The 23,817-nt window shown below is 36.7% G+C and overlaps 6 protein-coding genes across 7 annotated transcripts; 3 read left to right on the top strand and 3 right to left on the bottom strand.

Moving 5' to 3' along the window:
• Positions 1-1,019: 1,019 nt before the first annotated feature.
• On the top strand, positions 1,020-3,784 carry LOC108225303 (protein IQ-DOMAIN 21). Its single transcript, XM_017400139.2, has 4 exons — positions 1,020-1,288; positions 2,058-2,351; positions 2,455-2,820; positions 2,946-3,784. Exons 1-4 carry the CDS (start codon positions 1,205-1,207, stop codon positions 3,576-3,578), a joined length of 1,377 nt encoding a protein of 458 aa, XP_017255628.1. The 5' UTR covers positions 1,020-1,204; the 3' UTR covers positions 3,579-3,784.
• Positions 3,785-4,472: 688 nt separating this feature from the next.
• On the top strand, positions 4,473-5,648 carry LOC108225367 (phytolongin Phyl2.2). Its single transcript, XM_017400214.2, has one exon. The coding sequence runs from the start codon at positions 4,620-4,622 to the stop codon at positions 5,400-5,402; it is 783 nt and encodes a 260-aa protein (XP_017255703.1). The 5' UTR covers positions 4,473-4,619; the 3' UTR covers positions 5,403-5,648.
• Positions 5,649-7,210: 1,562 nt separating this feature from the next.
• On the bottom strand, positions 7,211-12,597 carry LOC108224291 (PP2A regulatory subunit TAP46). The gene is made up of 9 exons (XM_017398825.2): positions 12,319-12,597; positions 12,112-12,234; positions 10,791-10,874; positions 10,519-10,620; positions 10,208-10,369; positions 9,566-9,601; positions 9,384-9,455; positions 7,723-8,006; positions 7,211-7,622 (listed from the first exon to the last, which is right to left on the bottom strand). The coding sequence occupies exons 1-9, from the start codon at positions 12,412-12,414 to the stop codon at positions 7,373-7,375; spliced, it is 1,209 nt and encodes a 402-aa protein (XP_017254314.1). The 5' UTR covers positions 12,415-12,597; the 3' UTR covers positions 7,211-7,372.
• Positions 12,598-14,757: 2,160 nt separating this feature from the next.
• LOC108226823 (uncharacterized) lies at positions 14,758-15,867 on the top strand. Its single transcript, XM_017401815.2, has 2 exons — positions 14,758-15,438; positions 15,529-15,867. Exons 1-2 carry the CDS (start codon positions 14,854-14,856, stop codon positions 15,601-15,603), a joined length of 660 nt encoding a protein of 219 aa, XP_017257304.1. The 5' UTR covers positions 14,758-14,853; the 3' UTR covers positions 15,604-15,867.
• Positions 15,868-18,813: 2,946 nt separating this feature from the next.
• LOC135147348 (uncharacterized) lies at positions 18,814-21,775 on the bottom strand. 2 transcript variants are annotated; one of them, XM_064080510.1, is made up of 10 exons: positions 21,592-21,775; positions 21,383-21,523; positions 20,384-21,272; positions 20,201-20,303; positions 19,998-20,119; positions 19,824-19,905; positions 19,631-19,739; positions 19,374-19,528; positions 19,192-19,303; positions 18,814-19,111 (listed from the first exon to the last, which is right to left on the bottom strand). In XM_064080510.1, exons 5-10 carry the CDS (start codon positions 20,050-20,052, stop codon positions 18,842-18,844), a joined length of 783 nt encoding a protein of 260 aa, XP_063936580.1. In that variant the 5' UTR covers positions 20,053-20,119; positions 20,201-20,303; positions 20,384-21,272; positions 21,383-21,523; positions 21,592-21,775; the 3' UTR covers positions 18,814-18,841. The 2 variants fall into 2 exon arrangements, with proteins under 2 accessions (XP_063936580.1, XP_063936581.1); XM_064080511.1 differs by having other exon boundaries at positions 20,201-21,272.
• Positions 20,469-23,605, bottom strand: LOC135147286 (replication protein A 70 kDa DNA-binding subunit B-like). The gene is made up of 11 exons (XM_064080205.1): positions 23,456-23,605; positions 23,068-23,347; positions 22,896-22,992; positions 22,697-22,818; positions 22,550-22,631; positions 22,364-22,472; positions 22,122-22,276; positions 21,930-22,050; positions 21,592-21,798; positions 21,383-21,523; positions 20,469-20,663 (listed from the first exon to the last, which is right to left on the bottom strand). Exons 1-11 carry the CDS (start codon positions 23,603-23,605, stop codon positions 20,469-20,471), a joined length of 1,659 nt encoding a protein of 552 aa, XP_063936275.1.
• Positions 23,606-23,817: the final 212 nt, after the last annotated feature.

The raw sequence follows: 23,817 nt of genomic DNA, 5'->3' as shown, positions 1-23,817 counted from the left end.
GCTGATCAGATGATCCAGCATTAATATTCCCGGTATTAGTTAGCCTCTGATGACTGATGTACTATGACTGACAGAACAAGATTTGAAAACTATAAAAATGCATTTCAACACATAGTAGTTCCGGAACTTTTTGGGAATATAACATCTGCTTCTCCAGACAGAACTGTATTGATTCTCTGTGTCCTGCATAAGATTGTATATGAATTCCAGTAAGCAAACGTGTGTCAAATTTTTACGACCATTACTCTATTAGAGCACAATACCATACATGAAATTCATTAGTATAATATGGTGCTTGTTAATGTAATTGGAGTATGCTGCTAAAGAGTGATCTCCTGAACTTGGCTTTTTTATTTTATAAAAAGTCTGAGCAACAGCCTTTGTGTTTTAAGGCCTACTTCCAAAAATGTAATGACATCAAAAATTTCCTATGTATTATTAAATCTTCTGCGGTTTGTGAGTTCTTTCCAACTGCCAAAGATTCAGACTTGAGCATATATTAAAGTAATAATTATGTCCAATAATTTCGATATACAGTGAGATGTAAAAATCATGCATTACATTACATACCTTCAATGTCAAGAGCCGATAATTGATGCCACAACTAACTTGAAATGTATCAAACATACATTCATTCATCTGTCGTATTATTAGGTAAGAAATTATTATTACAGCAGTAGTACGAAAGTTCATCAAATTTCTTTATGACATTTCCTTTTGCAATTTGGTTTGCTACTGACAGAAATGACAACAATCTGCAATGTATATTGACCCAAAACACAGGGCACCCTTGGGCATAATAAATGTATCACCTTCTGGAGAAATCAAATCCTATTTATTTTCTTTGACGAACTGTTTGTTAAAGATGATTAAAATGCTCATAACTTTTCATGTATGCATCAGAAAGGGTGGAAGTGTACACTAAGTAGTGATTAAAACAAGCCTTGTGAATGAGGGCAAGTCCGGTCTACGTGTCCGAACCCTATTTGTGGATGACAAGTGGATGTGTGCATGTATGTGGGTAATGCAGTACAAGCACTAGAAGAAGCTTAAATTTAGGCCTTTGGCTCCTCAGCTGTGACTGTGATAAATACTCAACAACAATTGCTGGAAAGCTCTTGCTTCCTTTCTTTTCTCTCTTCTTCTCTACTGCACTATTACCAGTCTACTGCTAGACCTTTTTCTTTCTCTTGAAAAAATATTAATGGGGAAGAAAGGTTCCGGATGGTTCTCTTCTGTCAGGAGAGTCTTCAAGCCTTCTTCTAAAGACCTGCCCCCGGACTCGAGGGTGAGCTCAACTTCCCTGACTATTATTTTGTCTAATGTTTGGTATTAAAATTTCAGCATGCCAGGAAAATATAGTTTCATTTCATTCTTATACTAGCTGCATTTCCAGAGCTAAATATATTTATTTGGATGGTTCCTGCTGCAGAAGAATCATTTAAATAGATGTTCATGAAATATGAAATGATTCTTACTGTTTTATGGGTAACCACAATTACCAGAAACTTAAATTTATTAGAAATCTCAAATGGTTAAACTTGTTATTACTCTGACCTTCTCTACTAAATTCTAGCAGATTATTCTATAAGGAGCTCTGTAGTAGAGGAAAATTTTACATCTTTTACTATGTATTTAGCCTGATATTAACTGTTTGCGAAATTTAACACTCTTGGCAAAGATGTTTAGACAATGTTACTTTTTGTATTGAGTTCATCAAATTTAATTATAGGTAATTAGGGTGGGGGAGATGGATTTAATTCTTGTTGGATCTATAGCTACTACAAAAAGGGCATTATATGTATGGTCCCTGTTTTTATTATGACAAAAATTTGATATTTTTAATGACATGTTTATTTTAATGCCACCTCTGCTTTCACATCATCCTAGTTGATCATCATGTGCTCCCTGTGTTAGATCCCAATCGGTCCAGTTAGCTCGTGTCAGTTCTTGAAGAGATATTTATTTTGCCATTAAGAAGATGATAAATTTTGTTCTTCTTGTATTAGTAGTATAATTGTGATAACCCTAAAGATTAGCATGGCTAATTTTTCCAGAAAGAGAATGGAAACAAGTCGCAACAAGATGTGCCTGAGGTTGTGTCATTCGAACATTTTCCAGCAGAGAGTTCACCAGATACCACCAATGATGATAGTAATGAAGACTCGTTCTCTCCGGTAACTGAGGACCAGCATGCTAATGCTGTTGCAGTGGCAACTGCAGCAGCAGCTGAGGCTGCTGTTGCAGCTGCACAAGCAGCAGCTAAAGTTGTTCGCTTAGCTGGCTATGGACGTAATTCTAAGGAAGAAAGAGCTACAATCTTCATACAATCATGTTACCGAGGATATCTGGTAAGTTTATACATGTATCATATATATCTTGATACCATTGAGATTCAATTGTGGATTTTAATGCTTTTAGTTGTTTAATTTTTGTCGTGTTTTGGGTGTCTAGGCTAGACGTGCTTTGCGTGCTTTGAAAGGATTAGTGAGGCTGCAAGCATTAGTGAGGGGCCATAATGTTCGCAAGCAAGCACATATGACTATGCGATGCATGCAGGCACTTTTACAAGTGCAGTCAAGAGTTCGTGCCCGCAGACTCCAATTAGCCCATGAAAAATTTGAGGAAAGAATCAAGGAAGAATATAAACTAGCACCCAAGAAAGACAACCATACACAGAAGACCCCAGAAAGAAGTTTCGGATCAAAAGCGTGTGACTATGAAGATCAGACCAGGGAGAAAATCAAGGGAAGTAGTATGAGGAAACATGACGCTGACTTGAAAAGGGAGAGAGCTCTTGCATATGCTTTTGCTTATCAGGTTAGCTATGTACTTGTGTCATACTTTTGTTTATCTGCTAATTAATCAGTTGCCTTAATTTTATGTTTTTCTGAACTTCATTGTAAATTATGAGATCCTAAATTAACTTTTGGAATCATAAACAGCAACAAAAGATTGCACACTCACACTGGGACCTACACGGGGATGAATTTGCACAACTGAGCAATGAGCATGACAAACAACAATGGGGATGGAATTGGCTAGAGCGTTGGATGGCGTCGCAGCCTGGTCACCTCGGCAACCTAGGACCTCATGACAGCTCCTACACAACACTTACTACTACAGACAACATGTCTGAGAAGACAGTTGAAATTGAAATGGCAATGCCCATGGCCTCAGAACATGTCCCCATGGGCCGGCTAAGAGGGAATACTCTTGAATTAGCACAATTTTCGACTAGGCCAAATAGACAGTCTGGGCTAGATGTTGTCCCTAGCTACATGGCACCCACAGAGTCTGCTAAAGCCAAAGTCAGAAGCCAGGGCCCAATGACAACTAAGCCGAGAAACTCATCTGCCAACCAGTGGAATACATCTACTGGGAGAGGACCTATTTTCGGGTTAGGTAATGCAGACTCGTCAAGCTCAGGTGGAGGAACTGCAGGGTATCAGGTCCTGAAGAGCCCGAAAAGCAGTCTGCTTCAACATGGACAGGCTAAATGGATGACAGGATACAGCCCTGATTCTAGTGGAGGTGATGAAAGATTTTCTCATGGCTGGAGACACAGGTTTACCTGATTACATTTCACAATAAGACATGGCATTTATGGGTGTGTGATTTTACTCATGTCTTAAATTATTATCAAGTGTTCATGTTGATAATACTATGTAGAACTCTTCTTTTCATTGTATATTTCTGAACAATTTCAAAAAAAAAAAAAAACTCCATAAAGAGTTCAATAACATTATGTGGTGCCTATGCAAGACATTCAAAATTTGTTGCAGCTGTCGTCTATCGAGTTTTTGATTTTGTAACAAAATATTAAATTCCCTCGTAGATCCCTCGGTTTGAGAAATCAAGTTCCCTGCTTTAAACATAGTATGGATTTTGTGAAAGGAGGGAATGTTAATTAGCCATGGTTGCATCTGATGTAGCACAGATATGCAAACTTGCTAAAGAGAGGTGTGCAACCAATTCAAAGTTTCTAATCGACGTCAATAAAATCCCACACAAATTATAAACCACTAACTACTTCATGTCTTCACCAATTTTTTTTTAATCGTATCTGAAATTTTCAAGTAAATTATAAATTAGACTCTTCTTCATAAACTTTTTAAATAATTATGTTTCTAACCCCTTTAACTATGACTTCGTTTTTTTTTCTCTGAGTAACCCTAACTTTAATTCATTCGTTTGAAGGGGAAAATGTCTATTGGATATTGGGTCAATCTCTAATCGGGTCTTCATCATTCACTGAAAAAGAAAATAATATAAATCTATCGGAAGTTGGGTCAATTTGGGGACGAATAAACCCTAACTTGCACTTTATCTCTCACACTATACGCATACACACGAATCGAATAACTCCGTAGTCTATCCAGCTCAATACAATCCACCGCCCCATGTTGATATTTTATTCTCTCTCTCTCTCTCTCTCTCTCTCTCTCTCTCTCTCTCTCTCAATCTCAATCTCTCTCAATCCCACTAAATCTTTCTCTTTTTCCCACAAAATGATCTGAAAGATTTCATCTTTATTATAAACCAATTTCACATTCTGATCTTACTCTACCGCTTTAATTTCACATTGTGATCTTATTCTGTGCTTAAATTGAGTGCTAATGATGTCTAGTATGTATTCTAAGATGATCTTTTACGCCTGTATTGCCAAAGGAACTACAATTCTAGCTGAATTTATATCCAAAGATGAAGATCTTGGCGCCTTAGCTCTGAAATGCCTTGAGAAAACCCCGCAATTTCATTCCATGTACTCTCATAGTGTTAGGAAAAGGATTTATATGTACTTAATTGAAGACCCTTTTGTTTATTTCGGAATCTTTGATGGGAATCTTGAGAAACCCTTGTGCGTTTCCTTTCTTAAGAGTGTGATCGGCTCGTTTACTAGGGTTCTTGATAAGAATTCTGTCAAGAAATTGAGTAATTTGAAGCCGCATTGCTTCCAAGGGGATTTATATCCGGTGTTCCATCAATTGGTGGCAGCGCCTTTGGGCGAGGAGAGCCTGGATGGTGGGAAGTTGGTTGTGAGTGACGATAGTGGTTCGTGTTCAGTTAGAGATAACAGAGTCGGATTGACTCCGTTGTTAGGAGGATCAGAGAAGAATGTGATGAAGAAGAAAAGGAGGTTTCTCGGGGAGGCGAGTGGTTGTAAAGAAGAGGTTTCGAAGGAGAACAAGGTGGATATGTCTTGTGACAATGGCATTACCTCGAGCAGAGAATTTTCTCTAATAAGCAGTCACAAAAATGGACTGTTTGTTGTTGACAAGGCAAAGCGAGTTTGGAAGAAACAACTCTGGATTGTGTTGTCGGTGGACTTGATTGTCTGTTGTATCATGTTTGCGATATGGTTGTGGATATGCCGCGGATTTAAATGCATCTCTGAATGATATGCTGATCTCTTACATGTTGAAAAACTCCTGGTAACGTTGCTATGGCCTTCTTTGGGTCAGATGAAGTCTTGTTTGTATACCTAATTATACAAGCTAATTTTATACTCACCAATTATGTATAGGTGATACTGCAGTTATTCTCTTCACAAATGCTTGGTAAAATTTGAAATGTAAATTATGAAACTATGATGTTGGTACTGGTAAGTGGTAATGTCATCTGTGAACAAATTTGCGATGCTTTTAGCTATGTGTATGTAAGGAATAGTCTGAGGTATGGCTGCTGCTTGATAGCTAATACTCCGGGAGTTTGAAATAATCGAGATATGGTTGAATCACAACTAATATTTTAGGAACATTTGATTAATATAAGTACTTATTACCGGAGAAAAGTACATAATGCTTTACTTTTTTCTGAAATAAATCATTATTTCTTTTACCAAATAATGAATATAAAACATCTTTTTAACATTTTTATCCAAAAATATTATAAGAAAGTACATGTTCTTTAAATAATAAGCACCTATTTTTTAAAATAAGCCCTTACCGAAATAACGCATGTAAGTACATCAGGTCACTTTGTAGCAACTAAAAATTTGATTATATACATAGGGTCTTACTCCAGTACAAACTCTTTACTGTACAAACGTACAAACTAGTGATTATGACAATAATATTTAGTGATTAGCATATTTTATTTTAACAAATACATACATACATATATTCATCACCACCGCCACCACAATCACCTCCAATCACCACCACCACGACAACCCCACCCACCACCCACCACCCACCACGACTGCTCAGCGCCACTCTCTCTCTCCACCATCCACCACCAACCACCATTGCCCAGCGCCTCTCTCTCTCACCACCACCACCACTGTCAGCGGCTCTCTCTCTCTGGTTGTTCCTTCACCGATTAGTGCTATACACACACAAACACACACATTCACCACTGCTTTTCTCATCTCCTTCAATCGTGTCTCTATCCCTCAATCGTGTTTCTAGCACTGCCCTCGCGCCGGCGTCGCGGCTGCCGCCGGCCGCGCTGCACCACCACTCGGCTATGCCGCCCCGTAAGTGCTCCCCTCCCCTTATCTCTGCATCAGACCCTCCTGGTAGATTCAGTGATTCCGTTCAATCATTTAGTGATTCTGTTCAAGTCATTTAGTGATTGTTTTTACGTTTGTACACTAAAGAGTTTGTATTTGAGCACTTGCCTATATACATATATCAAAGTATAGATATGCTTCATATAAGATGTGATGTTCTTCACCAACGGTCTTTGTGCTAAAATTTTGCAAGTGGCACGGCTATACTTTGGTAATACCAACTATCCTAATGCGTCTCAGACATGATTTACATTTTAATAAAACATCAAGTAAAAGTGAACAGACGTCAGATAATGCAACCACAGGCTAATCATATACAACTCTTTCCAAAAAAGGGAAAACATTCCAGCCTGAAAATTAATAAGAGCAAGCATAATTTTATAAAACAACCGTGTCCAACAGATCTTCAACGAAAAAGTGTTCAGCAGCAACAGCACAAATCTATATATAAATATAAATCCAATAATGTATAACCATCACCAAAGCTGTTTTCTATCAAAAGTGCCAGGCAACAGTTATGCATATTTTACTACGCCTGAAAAATTGCTGCAGATTTAGATCCTTTTTTTGGCAATTTTAAGATCTATCTACTTTTTTGGAAATAAGAAAGTAGCACTACAATGCACCAAGGAGCACTCATAAATGCACAGATCTTGCATTTTAATAGCCATCTAGTTAAACTCTGGACCAAAATTAGAAAAAAAGAACATCCCAATTTGAAAAACATAGTTATGGACCACAACAATACACAAAAATCATATAGGTTATATAACAATATGCTAATGTGGCAGAATAAATATGTGGATGTGTTTATATCACAGCTAAACATTTATTCTATATAATTGACAGTGGCACCTAACCGCAAGGGGTTAGCTTCGAATTGCCCGCACCCCGAGGATTCTCATCTTTCCAGTCATCCCATGCCCTGGCTTTATCTTGGGCTGCATCGTCATCTTCATCCTCCTCTTCTCCCGGCCTTGGCTTTGGACCATCATTATGCCATGAAGAATTGGCTTCTGCTATCATCTTGGCAGTTCTCTCTTGCCAATCATTCATCATATTCATCTCTGTTAACCCCGCCTCCTCAATGCTCATTGTCGGCAATCTTGAAAATTATTACAACCATTCACCAAAATATTAGAAATATATAAATACATTTCAAGAGAGTATTTCAACTCACATTCAAGTTTGGGTACAATAATTACCTGTGTCCAGGTTGAAAAACCTGTGCGGCCATCCTTTCCCTTTCACTTGTTACTCTTCCACCCACAAGACTTGCCGGTCCAAATATCAAGGGCTGCTGGTGTTTGTGCTCATGTGCCTGCGAAACCTGTGCTCTCCCCTCTAAAACATCTTGAGCAAATGTGGCACATGTAATTGGTGCCGCTGGTTTTGTGTATTGAGCTCGAGCTGCAGCACCACGATGCCAGGCTTCAGCCGTCTTAGCACGCTCATCAAGAATAGCCTGTGAAATCCCTTCATTACCGTCCTGCCAAAGTAGGAAATCGTTAAGCATAGCTGATCCTGGAATCGCTAATAATAAATGGTCACTAAAAATTTATAACAAAGCAGTAAGAAATATGTTTTGACCACAAGAATGAGGCATTATTATCAAGTCATCGACTAGTTGCCGACAAGGCATCCGACCGCTATCTTTTTATGAGTGTTCTAAATTCGCTAATCGGTCAAAAAATCTTGTAAGAATTATTGGCCCTGTTTGACAATTAGCGGTTAGCGGATAGTGGCAAAGAATTACGGAAGCTAGTCATTGATGGTAGGGGTTGCATGTTTTGACTAGCTGATTTAAGTAGTTTTGACTACTGGATTGAAATAGTTATTTCGTATGAAATTGTTTGGTAAATAGCTGTTAAAAAGTAGCCTTTTGTATATGAAGTAGACACATGACAATCCTCTAATCGTAAAAGCTCCCCGAGTAACTTTTCAAAATTAGTTTTTCGACCTCGAGCAACTATTTCAATCTGCTAACCAGATCCACGATTTTTTTATAAAATTTTTTCCTATCCATACCCGAAAAAATCCTGATTCTCCGACACAAACAGTGCGATATTCTGATAAGGGAGACAGGGCGAGGAGAAGGACCACTTTTTTGTTGTGTTGTGTTTAGGAGATGATTGCTTGTTCTTTACACGACACATCACACACATGCAAACAATATACAAGTGGCCTATAAAATAGGGATAGAGCAACTGTTATTTTGTCGCAACGCAAAGAGGTGTTATCCCTCACGTATCCGCAAACCCTAATTATGTAAACTGTTTTTATAGAAAATTATATAGCCATTGCACGGCAATTTTGTGTGATATATAATATTATGATATAGATAAGTTTGCAAATGAGCCAAGCCAACTATTGAGTGCTCACATTCGGCTAGATAAAAATGCTATCGAACTCAAATTTAAGCGACGTTCGAGCCAAAAGTAATGGTTTTAGTTTGACCCTTAAAAAACACTTCAAGAAAAAATCAGAACAATGTCTCACGAACTTTCTGTCCCACATTGGTATAATCACAATATCAAAAATATATAATAGCATATGATGAACAAACAATCATCTAGGTCAAAAAATTAACTGGTTTTATAAGCTACATAGTAGAAAGTATTTTCAACACCAGGGTAATTAGCAGAAAAAAGGTGTATTGCAACATATTACATACAAATAGAAAATCACGCAAAACTGGACAAAGTCCCCATGTATGCAGTGTGCAGCCACTTGATTTTGTTATTTATTTTTAAAACAGTTTTTGAGCGTTTCAAACTCATGATTGATAAGATAGCAAGTGCGCCATGCATAATCTTCAATTGAGATTCAAAATTAAGCAGTATTAGGAAATATAAAGTACTTGTACCTGTAATTGCTTTTCCTTTATAGCAGCTAGCATTTCTTCCTCTTTCTTCAGCATTTCCATGAGATCCAAAGCCTGATACATAATTTCGTGACAGAAGTTATGATAATGAATCAGATGCTAACCACATTAATTATGGAAAACACCTCCAGAAAATAAAATTTAAGAATGAATGTCACACTAACCTTGCAGATGTCCAGAGAGATGGTAATAAGCCATGCCTATCAACCAAGATGGGGAGGGGGGGAGGTTGTCAGAGGTTTATGGATAATTTGAAGAATAAAATTACATCAGGTTAAATAAGACTTTCAATAACATTTCAAACACCGAAAACATCCCAATTAGGGAACACGTAAAAATTGTTAAGCATGCAGGTGACCTTATCTGTATGAGTTAAAACTGAATCTCTGTTATATCCACAGGACAAACCAATATATTTAAATTTCAAGCACTGGTAATCACCCAGACACCCACAGATGTGAAAAATACTGTTTTGAGTGATCTAGAGGCAAGGAAATACAATGCATCACGAATGATCTTATAAATTTTTGCCGGTGATAATTGAAATTTGAACGTGTAGTTTAATGAGTAAACACCAACATCCATTATCCATGTCTTTATTCGGCGGAGAGTTAATTTAAATGGCCAAACCACCAACAGAAATGAGAATACTGTTCACCTCAGCATAAATTTAGTAAATTCTACGAATCTTGTCCATTTAGTGGAATCATTCTGTACATACAAAAGTTTGCAGTTGCCTACCGAGTGGTTTTGGGGGAGGGGAGTGTTAGGGAAGTGATTACAAGATATGAACTAAAAGAATGTACCTCTCTTTCTTCCTCTCCATCATAATCTTGTACATCTTCCTCTTCTGCCTCAACAGGAGCAGATAAAGCAGATGCTCTAGTAGAACGCATGCGGCGCTCTTTACTTTCCTTTATTTCCAGTAGTTTTGACTCTGCCGCTCTTTGTCGCTTAAACCGAGCTATCTGCATAGATTTATAAAGGAATCATTGCATTGTCCTGACTGCCTTCACTACATTGGATTATAATTGTTGATGCAATATATATATGGCGTGTATGTATGCATATAACTATATTCACCTCCTGACAAGAAAAACAAACAAACTATATTCACCTTCTTAGCCCTCCGATCCACATGAGAATTAGAGCCTCTTGCAGATTCTTCTAACTCCTCTTCTGGCACAAGCTCCATAGCCTCGCAAAATGAAATGAACTCCTGCAAAAATGAGAAAATTATATCAAAACCAAGTTATGTCTCCAGTAACAAGCTTGAGAACATTTCCCAGTGTTGTTATCATTGCTCTTTATTGCCTGTAAATGTGGTTAGGCGTAAAAGATCATTCTTTCAATTTGTTCGACCTACTAATTTTAATAGAACAATTTTACCTTCAACTTAGCGATCGAGGCTTGAAGAACTTGTAATCTGTCGCCTTCTGTTTTCTCTGTTAACTCAGCCAGATAATATGGCACCTGCAATCATGTGCACAACCCATATTATAATCTTGTGAGATCAGATTGATCTAAGAATTAACATTAAAGATATTTCGAATAATATAACAAAAAAACAGCAATTAATATTTTATTAAGGAGAAAAAAGTGGAAAATAATCAGAATAAACAAAATGAGATAACAAACTGTTTTAGGGAAATATTTGGTTCGTCTTAAATGCAATACTTTCCGGTAAAATTTTCCATTATTCTAAAAGAACAAATATTCTGTTATGTATATGATTATACTCAAATTTATACATGTAGATGTGTAATTTCTTCGGAAATCATAAATTTCATTAAAATGTCTTTTAATAACATTATATATCAACAAATTTAAGATGAAAAATTTATACAAATATAGAAGGTATATAGTTACTTCTATAGATAAATGAACCAGATGCAAAACAGAACTAACGAAAAACATGGACTTGTAAAATGAAAGCAATGAAGAATACACTTTGGTTGATTAACGTACTACGCCAAGAGTTTGCTGACCACAGAAAGAAGAAACTAAGATATATCGCAACTTATAGAAAGAGACTCAATTTAATATATCTGTAGGTCATAATGTACATTGTACAAGGCAGCAAAGCAACTATTATCTGGCTACAAAGGTATCCTTCACCATAAATTACAAATAAAGTTGCCAATCCCAACCAAAAGAAATTTATGACTTTATGACGTTAGGACTACGAGTGGTTAAATGTGGCTGTTTCTGTATTCCCATTAGTAATGACAACATAAAACAAAATGCTTCCAGCTTTATTCCACAACAGTCGGTATAGCAACACGAACTAAAGCAATCATTGTCAATTTTGATTTTATACGTATTAAAACCTCACTTTTTCCTAATAGTATAGCTATGTCAACCCTAACAGCCAAAATAGCTAGAACTGTAGTATCTGATTTCAGGTAATATACTAATATATATAAAGAGCAGCAAATGCAGCAATTATTTGGCACAAAACAAACTCAAACTTCAAAAAATCACAAAAAAAAGTTGCCAACTAAATGCGGAAGCTTCTAAATTTTCAGTACTAAAAACAGGAACAGATAAGAAATAAAAGGACTCGTAGTTCCATTTCCCTACTCTTGTACGTCCAAAAGTGACACACTAAGGTAAGATAATTTTCATTATCACTGTTATGCTACAATAGAAAGCAACAGACCTTATAACATATGAGAGAGAAGGGGGGGGGGGGGGGGGGGAGAGTTACCAGAAGATACTTGAGATTGGTGGTGCTAATATCTTCTTTCGATTCATTCGACGAAAAAAGCCCTAATTTGCTAACCATCTCCTCACATTGTATCAATGCTTGGCACCCCTTTTTCACCGTTTCCTACAAAACCCAGCAAATCCATTAAAAACAAATAAATCTGAATAAATTAAAAAAAGTGAGTAGAAAATTAAAAGAAGATGAAACCTTATCAGCAGAAGATTCAGAAGCTAAGAGATGAATCCTGCGAGCCTGCTCGAACAAGCTTGGTAGAGACATCTCCTCCATCTTCGACTCTCCCATTCTCAATTCGCCTCGATTTGCGAGCTATCGATCAATTCAGATGTTGAAGGCTAGGGTTCGATTGGATAGATGATAGATCGTTGTGTGTGTGTGTGTGTGTTTTATTTGGTTATGTGAACAAAATATAAAATACAGAGAAGAGAAGTGCAGTTTGATTGCAAATGGATGAGGGCCAGGTCTCGTAAGTTCTGACGCACGCGGCACGCCCTTCTTAAAACTTTGGACTCCTTCTATGGGCTTGGGCTTCAATATTTTTGAATGAGATCGGGCTGGACCCCATGGTTGATATGCTTAAGAGTCGGATCAAACCACGGGCTCCCGTTGGGTGGATTGTACTTCGTAGCCATGCTTTTAATTTATTTTCTGTCAACTCAATAGCCGTATTTTGAGTTGGAGATTACATTTTTTATTTATATAATTTAGTTATATAATAATATAGTAAGATTGGGAATTGTACTTATATTATTGCTGTCTTAAAATAGTTAAAAGTATGAAAAAGTTTTGATTGCCATCCATCTCTACGAAATTCTCTCTTCTATGAGAGTCGGCCGTTCCATCCTCCTCAAATGCTGGCGCGCTGGCGCCTCCATCTTCTTCTCCACCCCTTTTACCCATATCTATCACTGTCTCCTTTCATCCCATCTCAATTCTTTAGCCATCCATTCTCCATCCACACAACACCTCTTCTTTTCTTTTCAATTTCTATCAATAATCCTCTTTGTTTGTTTCTTTTTCAATAAAATCGAGTTTTGTTCCACAAAATTCGAGAAACCCATTTGGATTTTTCCGTTGTCTTCTGTCTGAGTTATTGTTTATGTGTTTGAGTGTCTCGCCTTGTGCGATGTGTCTCGTTTTATGCGATGTGTTTGTGTTGAAAATGAATTTTACGGTTTATTGGGAGATCCGGAGAACTCGCATCAACAACACTTTGTTTATAGCTGGTGTCCAGCGAGTAGATAGTTGGGGTGCACTCGGAACGGTAGTGAAAATCGCATGTGCTCACCTCTCACAAAATATATCTGTTCATAATATGAGGCCTCTAAACTCAGTTTTTGTAACTGAGTCCTCTGAACATGATACTATCCATGAAATTACTGTGAGGGTCAATTGTGAAGCTACTGCTTTCGGGAGAGTTGCCGGTTCGATTGCTCAAGAAGCCATCATCTTCATTTTTAAATTTCAGAATATTTGTATTCAGTTAGTTAAGCGATCCGGAAACAAAGCGGCTAATTATTTAGCTCGTTTATTTGTTTTTCAACATGGTTGCATGATCAATTGGGGGTTTGTCCCGATTGAGTATCTTTCGTATTAATGAAATCCGCTCTAAATTTTGGCAAAAAATTAATAGTTAAAAGTATGTTTTATATAAGAAATTATTATCATTTCTTATAAAAAATATATTATTTTCAAAAAAAACTATGTATCGATAATGATATAACTAATGAATGACATGCTTATATTTATATATTATCGTGTCATTTATATTATAAATTTGAATGGTAGGGCTTGAGAGGAGAAACAAAAAGAAGAAAAAAAAGAGAAGAAGAGAAATTTTCTTCGATGTCCCATTAAATTATGTACATGACAAATATTTATCAAAATAGTAAGTTTTTATGATGTAAAAATTCCAAATCACCCACCATTTTCATCAATTTTTCCAAATCCAACACTCAAAAATTTCTCTTTCCCATTATTTTATACTACTATGTACATTTTACTTAATTTTTGTGTGCATTTCGTATGTGTATATCCGGATGGAGGGAGTATTTTTTGTGGATTATCTATTTTAAGGTTTTATCAATATTAATCCAATAAATGTTACTATGACTAGATTATATATATATACCATTTTCTAAGTTTTTTCTTAAATATTGATTGAAAACTTATTTATTTTATCTTAACCTCCTTGTATTTGCATGGGACAAGGCTTATTACTTAAGTATTTAATTTGACTTATAAAAATTAGAGGTACAATAGAGAAACAAAAGTGCCGGCGCGGCTAACACTAGATTAATTAGTTGTAAATGTCACCTGATCAAAGAAGTAGTTATACTTCGGACAGAGGCCGTCTAAACGGTTCCTTTCTCGGCACTTTGTTTAAAACTACATGTAAACAAAGTCACTTTTGTACTCATAAGCATATAGATGCTATAACTGTATCGTCCATGTCATATATCTATGAGTACCGTTACACAAGTCTCTATCATCTACCAATTCCAAGGACAATTTCGTCATTGCACCCTGAATATCCGATCCGTTATCGCGAAAATATTCCATGTTTAATCATCCATTTGTTTTCTCGTGAAGAAGAAGCGCCCCTTGTTTTTGCTTTTTGGACTTGTCTATTTATGCGTGATCTAGATACTCTAACCAGACACGCTATTATATATTTACATGTAAGTTGCATGCTCGGAGAGATTAATTAGTAGATAGAGAGAAATGAATAATGATAAGAAACAGAATAGTTCAACACCAAAGCTTTGTCTGAACAACAAGTTCCCGAGCAAGAAAAGGGAGCCACTTGGAATGCTAACGCCGCCGCTGCACAGCTTCGTGTCGATACCGTTCGAGTGGGAGGAGGCACCGGGGAAGCCGAGAACCACCGCGGCGGTTAACACCAACGGAAAAGGTTGCGGACTGCCAAAGTCCAAGACCGTGAGGTGTTTAGTACCACCTCCGCGGTTAACTAATGTCAGTACTACTAGTAAAGTTACCAATATGCCCTCGCCAACGACGGTGTTGGATGAGCCTTATAGTATAGGCCGATCGTTTTCATCGAGTGGTGGAAGATCATTTTGGAGCCCGGAAGGGCAGAAAGGTAGCCAGGGGAGGTCTAGCTTCAGCTCATCATGCAGGCGAGGGCGGAGTAACAAGGACAGTAGAGTTAGCGGTGTGGAGGGTAGTATGGACTTTTCATCGGTGTTCGAAAATTCGGTAGATAAAGGGAAGGGTACTAAAACACGGAGGTTAAGAAGGAGATCAAACAGCTTCTTGATCGTTTCCTCTGCGAGCTCTAAAGTATTGGTAAGTTTTTTCTAATTAAACGGATCGTTTACACATAATTTTGTTGTATGGAATTAACTGATTGTTCTTTTTTAACATTTGTTGTTGCAGTCGAGTATTTACGAAAGCATTAAGCAAGTGCCGTGGAAACGCATTCCAGAAAAGATAAGAAGGATGAGTTCTTGAAGATTCATTAAGTACTTGTCACGCTCAGGGAGCCTCTATAGTAGTATGATATATCTTTAATTCTTGTAATCAGAAAGCAAAAGTCTCCCTCGTCCGATCCACCGTAGATCTTATAATTCAAAATTTAAACTTAGAGATCTCATATAGGATGAAGTAGAATTTGTTGCATAATTTGGGAGGAGACAAGTAGGTGTTACTGAAATTCAACTTGTGTGTGCTCTAGATCATAATGTATGTGAAAGCGGCTAGCTGTCATTCTCTTGATTGACTTGAATCCATGTTTACGTGGGTTTGCATGTTTAGCCAAACGAACATAAAGATTAGACAGGTCTATCTTGATTCTACTAGAAATTTGCATTGATCACCATCTGCAACTTAAACGTGAATTACATGAATAGTCCGAATAGAACATCTGAGGTTTGCTGTCTCTACATGAGCCATATACCAACATTACCAAAACAATCAGCTAGAAACAATACTGACCACATTAGCAAATTAACCAATTACACAATGATTATTATAGCCGACTAGAAGGACGAGGAGGTGGTGATGAGTCAACGACGGGCGGCTGCAGATGAGCGCGACAATCTTCTCTTCTTGTAGTTGGCCTTGAAGCAAGACTGCCTGAGCCGCTTGGCGCTCTCACTCAGTTCGAGCTCAGGAACTCTTTCCAGCATCCTCTGGCTCTCTTCCAGCATCTCTATCTCTTTCTTATTAGTCATCCCCATCTCCTAATCAAGACACATACATAATAAACATAACTATTTACAAACTTATAGTAATCTCATAAAAAAGAATTACAATCACAGAGGCACAAAGATTACAGAGACTATACAGAATATTCATAATAAAACAAAATAAAAATGACTTTCCGATGCATAATCATAAACTCTTGTTTTCTGCTATATTTACATCAATATATGACAAAATTTACCTTGATATTATTAATCAGACACTGCAAGCTCTTGATCTTCCTGTGAGGCCACCGCTTAATGTTAAGCTCTCTGCATCTTTTCTTCAACACGGTTGGACCCACATTGAGTTTCTTGGCAGCTTCTGTGAGTGGCAGATTAAAATGCTTTCTGATTTCATCAAGCTCCAGCGCAGATGTCTTACACCTTGCATTTTGTCGTAAACTGACTCCCTCTTCGTATTTAACCATTGCAGTAACGTTGCTGCTTTGCTCACTCTTCAAGTTGATTGCACTTTTTACATTTCCGGAATCATGCGCAGCAGAAACATTGTGACACTGCGGTACATGATTTGCACTTGCAGGTATCATACAAATTGGCTCCGCATCAACTATAACATTTTCATCAATTTGTAAGGGAAAAATATCACAATAATCATCCTTGAGATGCATTGAATTATAGACCACATTCTCACTACTCCCCAAATTACCAACGTTGTAATTATTAGAATACTGAGGTTGATTAGTCGTCTCGTAATCAGCTCTCCTATAATGAGTTGGGAAGTCCTGAGCTTCATGATGAGTTATTGTTGCATAGACAGACACTGCATCAACAAACATATTCTGTGCATGGAAATACTGATGAGATTGGGTCGTCTCTATTTTCGTGTTTGCATCGACCAAAGGACTCGGTTCATTATAAATCTGAGGTTGAGAAGCCATCACTGTTGGTTGCGTTGCACCAACCAGGGTACTATTCCCAGGTTGATGAAACAAGCACGAACAGTCAGCATCGAGGCTACGAGTAATCTCTTCGATGTCTTTCATGCTAAGTTCAGGAATGTCGTCGTGTTGCCCCGAAAGGGGCCAAGGTTCACACATAGGATCAAACTCTTCAATACGTGAGCCACCATTATATATTGAGTAATTATCTATAAATCTGCATGCAATAAAAAACAAATAAACATGAACACGATATATAACTTGACTAAAAACAATAACTATAGTTAGGACGCAATGCATGTACATACCCTCCTGTCGTTTCTTGATCATCATGATTATCGAACTCAACCTTCACAATGGAGTTCATCTCGAACAAATGTGAGTTGACAGTGATGAGGAAATTATTAGCAGGAGATGTATATATATTATGAGGAGGGGATGGATTCGTAATGATCAGGAGAGGGTGAATGTACTTGGGACTAATATGATTGTGGGAGTTACGATGAAAGTGTGAAATGAATTTTGATTTAATTAGCGTAATTATGATTAACAATTACCTATACATGACAAACGAGGGGTTGAATCTGCTTTAATGCTTGCATTGTTACTTGACGCGTATGTATACGACGCGCACGCACTGATGAACATGCACTCACAGTGAAATCTTCACACGGCCGGATGTAAACGTTTAATTGTACTATAATAAAGTCTACAGTATTTTCCAAAATTTTACTACTCCCTCCGTCCCTTTTTATCTGTCCATTTTGGAAAAAAAAACACATACCAAGGAATACTTGATTGTATAAACTTTTTCATTAAATACCTCTAATTAATGTCTTGAAAATGGTGGAATATCCCTACTTTATGTCTTGAAAACATGAATTCAACCAAGTTTTAAATAAGTCAAGCCTTGAAAATTGAAATTATGGAGATATATTTGAAAAACTATCAATAAATTAGTTTTGAAAGTATAAATGGACAGATAAATAGGGACAAATTTTTACTTCCAAAATGGACAAATAAATAGGGACGGAGGGAGTATATGAGTAGTTCCCTATAAAATAAAATTAAGACTTGATTTTTTTTAGAAGAAAATTAAGACTTGATCTTATTAGCACTTTAAATACGTGAAAAATAATCAAAACAAGGATGATCGATATCCTACTTGGTTATGAGAAGATTTTGATTGGGTTGGATTTTGGTGCATGCAGGAAAGTCATTATTAATTTAGTGGGATGGTAGTCATAAAAATTCACTATCTAGTTAAAAAGTAGTTGTTAGTTCGTGCACATGGACATACGAAAAAATCCTTAATTTTATTCAGAAAAAATACAAGAAAATAGTACTATGTAAAAACTAATCTCAAATTAGGAATATACCGCGTGACTATATAAACTAGTATTTAAGCCCGCGGTGCTGGGCGTTGGAAGATAAAAAAAGTTCGAAAATAGAAAATTTCAACATAATAAAGATAATATTACAAACCATTGACTTTCCGACTTTAAACAAAATATCCTAACAACAAACATAGTTAGTGAAGTCACTACATTGAGTGATTTTGTTTCCGAAAGACAGGTGCTGAAAATTTGATGGCAGAGCTTGATCTTAATCTTTGGTAATGGCTGATGAGTTGCAGTTGAGTCCCGACAGACCTTGCAGATCAACGGTTGATGTTGTAGCCTCTGTGTCATTTGTTGTAACTGTCTGCTCCACTTTGTCTTCTGTACACTCTAGTTTGAAACCATGACAAATGTTGGTTGCCCAGTACAATGTGCATTTGCTGTTAATGTTGATCTCATTGATTTCTAATTTGATCGTGTATGGTTTCTGAGCCAGAAGACTGAAGCAGTGTGGGAAGTGGTTTGATGGTCCTTGCTGAAATAATGGTTGGATAAATGATTATATTAGTGCAAATATGTAAAAGCTGGAATGTATTACAAAGAAAAAGATTTGACCTCTTGTATGAGTTGTCTTGCTCTCTTTCCAATCAGGGTTCTTATCTGTCGATCATGCAGGATGATTTGAATTGTCCCAGTAATGTCTGAAGCAAGCACGACTAAGCGGAATCTGTGGAAAAAAATTAAAATATATACATTATGCACATAATAAAACATTATTTTAGAGTGACGTATGCTACCTTATTTCTGGATAAGGAACTATTCTTGTGCAGATTTGACAAAAGTACAGGTCATCTTTTGGTTCAACTTCTGAGTTGCAGGAAGTGCATACATACAAAAACCAAGGCTGGTTTCCATCAACTTGCATGATGTTCACGTGAGCCAGGACATTCCTCTGCACATGAAAAAAAATGTAGTGATTATCTGAAAGAACTGTAAAACGTAGAAACTAAGAAAGAAGGCAAAAACAATTGATAATTTTTCTGAAAAGTATTACCTGAATAAATTCTTTATCCAAAGACTGAATCTGTTGAACTGTAAGAAGTTCTGCCTTTGTTGATATGTTGTTTGCTGCGACTTTTTTTGCAAAATCTGGATCCTTTAGCCTGTTAATGTGAAGTTGTTACATAATGACTGCAGGAAATATCCTGATTTCCTTAACTTCAGAAATTTGCAAAGCTAAAACTCACATTCTTCTCAGATGTTTGACACTGTGATGGTCGTAATTGAGGTAGAATTTTGTTCCAGCAACGTTTGTTAGAATAACTTCATCTGAAATGGAGTATGCCTATGTTAATGATTGTTTTTTCACCGTGTAAAGTAAGAGGTAAAATTGAGACAAAAACTGTACGTAGAGAACATACTGTTGAAGTTTTGAACTCTGCATCCAGCAATAATGATTATTACTGGTGTTTCCATTTTCTCCCAAATGGCCTTCACAAACAGCCTTGCAAACTTATCCCAGAAGGTCACTTTCCACAGTGAACTGCGGTAGTGAGCTAATAAATACCTTATGAACTTTTACCTTGCAAACTTGAGTATGCATGATTATGAACTGGGAGTTTACCTTCCATCAGTTATAGCAAACTTGGCTTGCTCTTGGGCCTCTCCGTGTCTGTTGGTAATGTTGTTGATATAAATCTCATGATCTGTGATAACACCTACAATATCTGTGACATAAGAAGCAGATGAGCAAGCTTAAAATTAAAATATGCTCAGAAATTATAATATGCGTAACAAAATTTAGCACCAATGAGATAAGTTGTTTGGGCAGCAAACGGTTTCACTTCACTGTGATCATAGAGATCAAAGTACTCGTGTGCAATCTTTGTTCCTTACTCATCCACCTGTTGTATCTTTGTCTCCTTCGTGAAGATTAGTTGATTTGCAGCACGAACACTACGGAAACCGTCAGTGTCTTTGTAAGCTTGCACAATGAAGTCAGAAATAATATTCACAGTTCCCACCATGATTTGTCTTTCCAGGTCATAAGCGCACACAGCTGGTATAAAAGCATGAATTGTGCTATTCTGCAGACCATAATGTATAAGTTAATTGTTCTATAGCAGAAATAATAGTAGATGAAAACATGACAAAAGTGACCTTGCAGTCGAGTAGCAGGATGTTGAAAGACGTAAATTCCTCTCCTTTCTTTGTTGTACCCCTCCAGAGCCGTATTACACGAACTTTGATCTTCAGATTGGTCGCATGGAATCCTGTCTGAATGTTTGCTATTGATGTAAACTTGTTTGCCATGGTGTTAAGAAATTTGAAACAAAGTGTATAGAAGACAGTATGGGTAACAACTAATTTATAGTACCTAACAAAGTTGATGCTGTTGTGAAAGCATTTAATGTAGTAAAACAAATGATTTAACAAAATCATAAACTGCTACAGATAGAAGAAATAGTAATTACATGTCCAAATCTTATCAGAAGTCATGCATTAATAATAATGGATGGATGGATGGATGCGGAGTTATGTTGTTACAGGACAGTTGTTAAAGTTAAGAGCATTAATACAGACAAAGTTTTAAAGTCACGAAACATAAATAAAACAGAGATATCCCAAATCAAAGCTCCAATATGCCAAAAGTCATCCAATCCTAATCAGCAAAAGTATAGTTCCTTGCCCAATCACTGCAGATAGTTAAGAAATAATATTGAGATTTGTAGTGTGTAGGATTTAAAAAAAAAAAAAAGAATTGCAGTGTGTAGGAAAATACATTGATAAGTTTTCATGACAATACCTTTTCCGGATTTTCCTTTTTGATAGCTTTGGCAGGACTTGCTCCTTTAGGATCAAACGGAAGAGGCTCAATATGGACTCGAGGTCTTGTTTTCGTAGAAGAAATCCCAGTGTTCGGAGTGTTCATGTTGTCATCTCCAAGCTGTAATAACTAATATTAGACCTGAAGCAAAATTATTTGTTTTTTAACGCAGAAGGAAATATTCTTACGTCCACAGAGATTGCATCTGCCATTTCGCTGTGTTTTCCGCCAGATGGATCAAAATTGCCTCCACTCTCGACTTTGTCCAGAATCTGAAAGGCTTCGTAGACCTTTGATCCTTTCTTCAGATTGTCAGCCGTAATGTTTAGAGTGATGTCATACACTTCATTCTGCAACTCCTTAAGCTGTTGTGGAAATTGCCCTTCAGTTTTGGCCTATTAATCAATAGTTTCATCAGTGGCATTTACGGTGTCATTTGTATATATCAAATGACATCGTAATTAAGTAATTATGTCGAAATTATATATTTATTTCATATTATCTGTGCATAATAGTATTTATATACCTCAAACATTTCAACTTCAACGTCAAAAACTGTTTTCTCTAGAATACGGCTCACATCTTCATCAAGAAATATTATTGCAATTGTTCCTGTGCTGTCGCTGCACAATGTGCAAACACGGAACCTGTGGAATTTTAAATTCAGCAAGCAATTTTATATATCCTGAAGCATATTTTTATAAACTTGGTTCGAAACCTTTTGTCTGGATATGGAATAATTCTTTTACAGTTGATGCAGTTGAAAACGCCGTTTTCTTTGACAATTTCTGCTGGACACTTTGTGCAAATTGCATAATACCAATTAGCATTTTCCTCAACTTTGGTCACACGAACCTTGCAATTGACTTTACACTGTACAAACATAATATATTTATAAAAAACATGAAATTAACGAAGGTGTCGAATAGATTACTGTATTGGATAGTTTAGACACATTACCTCGCTGGATTCAGGAGGCAATGACTGGATTTGTTTCACAGTCAGCATTGGAAAATTCATCTCTTCTACAGGTGGTGAGCCAGCTTTTGCACGTGGCATGGCAGCAATCCTAAATGCAAGCTTTGTGTGTTAGTGTTTGTGTTAAGATATATTTAGCAGTGACAACAACATTTGTAATTTCTTAACCTTTCTCTGAGCTGACGTACGCTGTAATGCCCTGGATTTATGTAGATTCTTGTAGCAGAGTAGTTTGTTAAGTTAGGTAAACCTGTAAAAAAACATTTAAGGAGTTCAGGCTGTTGTAAGTATATGTTGTAAGACAGAGCATCTAACCTTCATAGAGGCCAATCTTCGCAGCACATATTATGACAAAGACCTGTTGGTCCTTGCAACATCTCAGCGTTTGCTCAAACTGAGTTCCAAAATCGTCAAATAGAGTTACAGCCAGAGTGTGCCTGTTAACATTTGTCGAAAATTAATAGTTTTAAGTAAATGTCCTTCCTAAAATATATTAATCTAGGCAACAACATACCTCTCATCGCACAGGTCAAATTTTGTTAGAACTTTCTCAGAATCAGTTTTGGTAGACTTAATATTTGCACGCACATTCCGGATTTCACCTACGACATCTATAGCCACAAAAAAGAATTTACCAAGTTATAATTTCAACAACTACATGACCAAGAATTGTTTATATAACTTACCAACTAAAAACCGGTTGTCAGTTGCCAACTTTGGCATTTCTCCCATGTAGAACAAATCAAAAGCATGCCTGTCGATCTGTAAACCATTGTCCACATCTTTCTCAATTTTGGTGTGGGTAGTAAAGTAAATGTGCTTTTTGTTGCGAACAGCTCTAAATGTTTCATCTCCAACATAATCCTTAACTTTGAAATTGGTTAAGATATAAATTTTTCCTTCTTTCACTTCATTAATCAGATTTTTGCAGTATTTTGCGCTGGCAAAGGCATGGATCCTATGGTTCTACAAATATTTAGGTGAACAAAAATTAATCTAAGAAACCGAACAATGCAGGAAAAATAGGAATTTTATATTTTATATTTATATTTTATATAAGTTTAGCATGCTAACTGAATCGTCAATATAGATCATGTTTAAGCCCCAGAACTCTTTGGTTTTCATGTTTGAAGCTCTCCACAGACACTGTAAGCGTAGTCTACATTTCCAATCGAAACGCGTCGTTGTCAAAGCTTCGATTGAATCAAATTTCTCAAGTTCCATCTTAAAACCCTAATATAAAAATAAAGTTACATTTGAGAAATTAATTGCAGGTTCTGTATAATGAATTGAGCAAGAGTGGTTGAGGCTTTAACTGACCTGAAGATTATCCGAAGACAGAGTGAGTTGCAAACTTGAATGCTGTAGAATTTAATTCGTTCTCTCCAATCTCTAATCTCTAATAGTTGTGTTGAAATCCTTGACAGCTAAGGTTT

The sequence above is a fragment of the Daucus carota genome, chromosome 6, assembly GCF_001625215.2.
Source record: "Daucus carota subsp. sativus chromosome 6, DH1 v3.0, whole genome shotgun sequence".
Lineage (NCBI taxonomy): Eukaryota > Viridiplantae > Streptophyta > Magnoliopsida > Apiales > Apiaceae > Daucus > Daucus carota.
The sequence above is the reverse complement of the archived record's forward strand: the minus strand, read 5'-3'. Positions and strand labels throughout refer to the sequence as shown.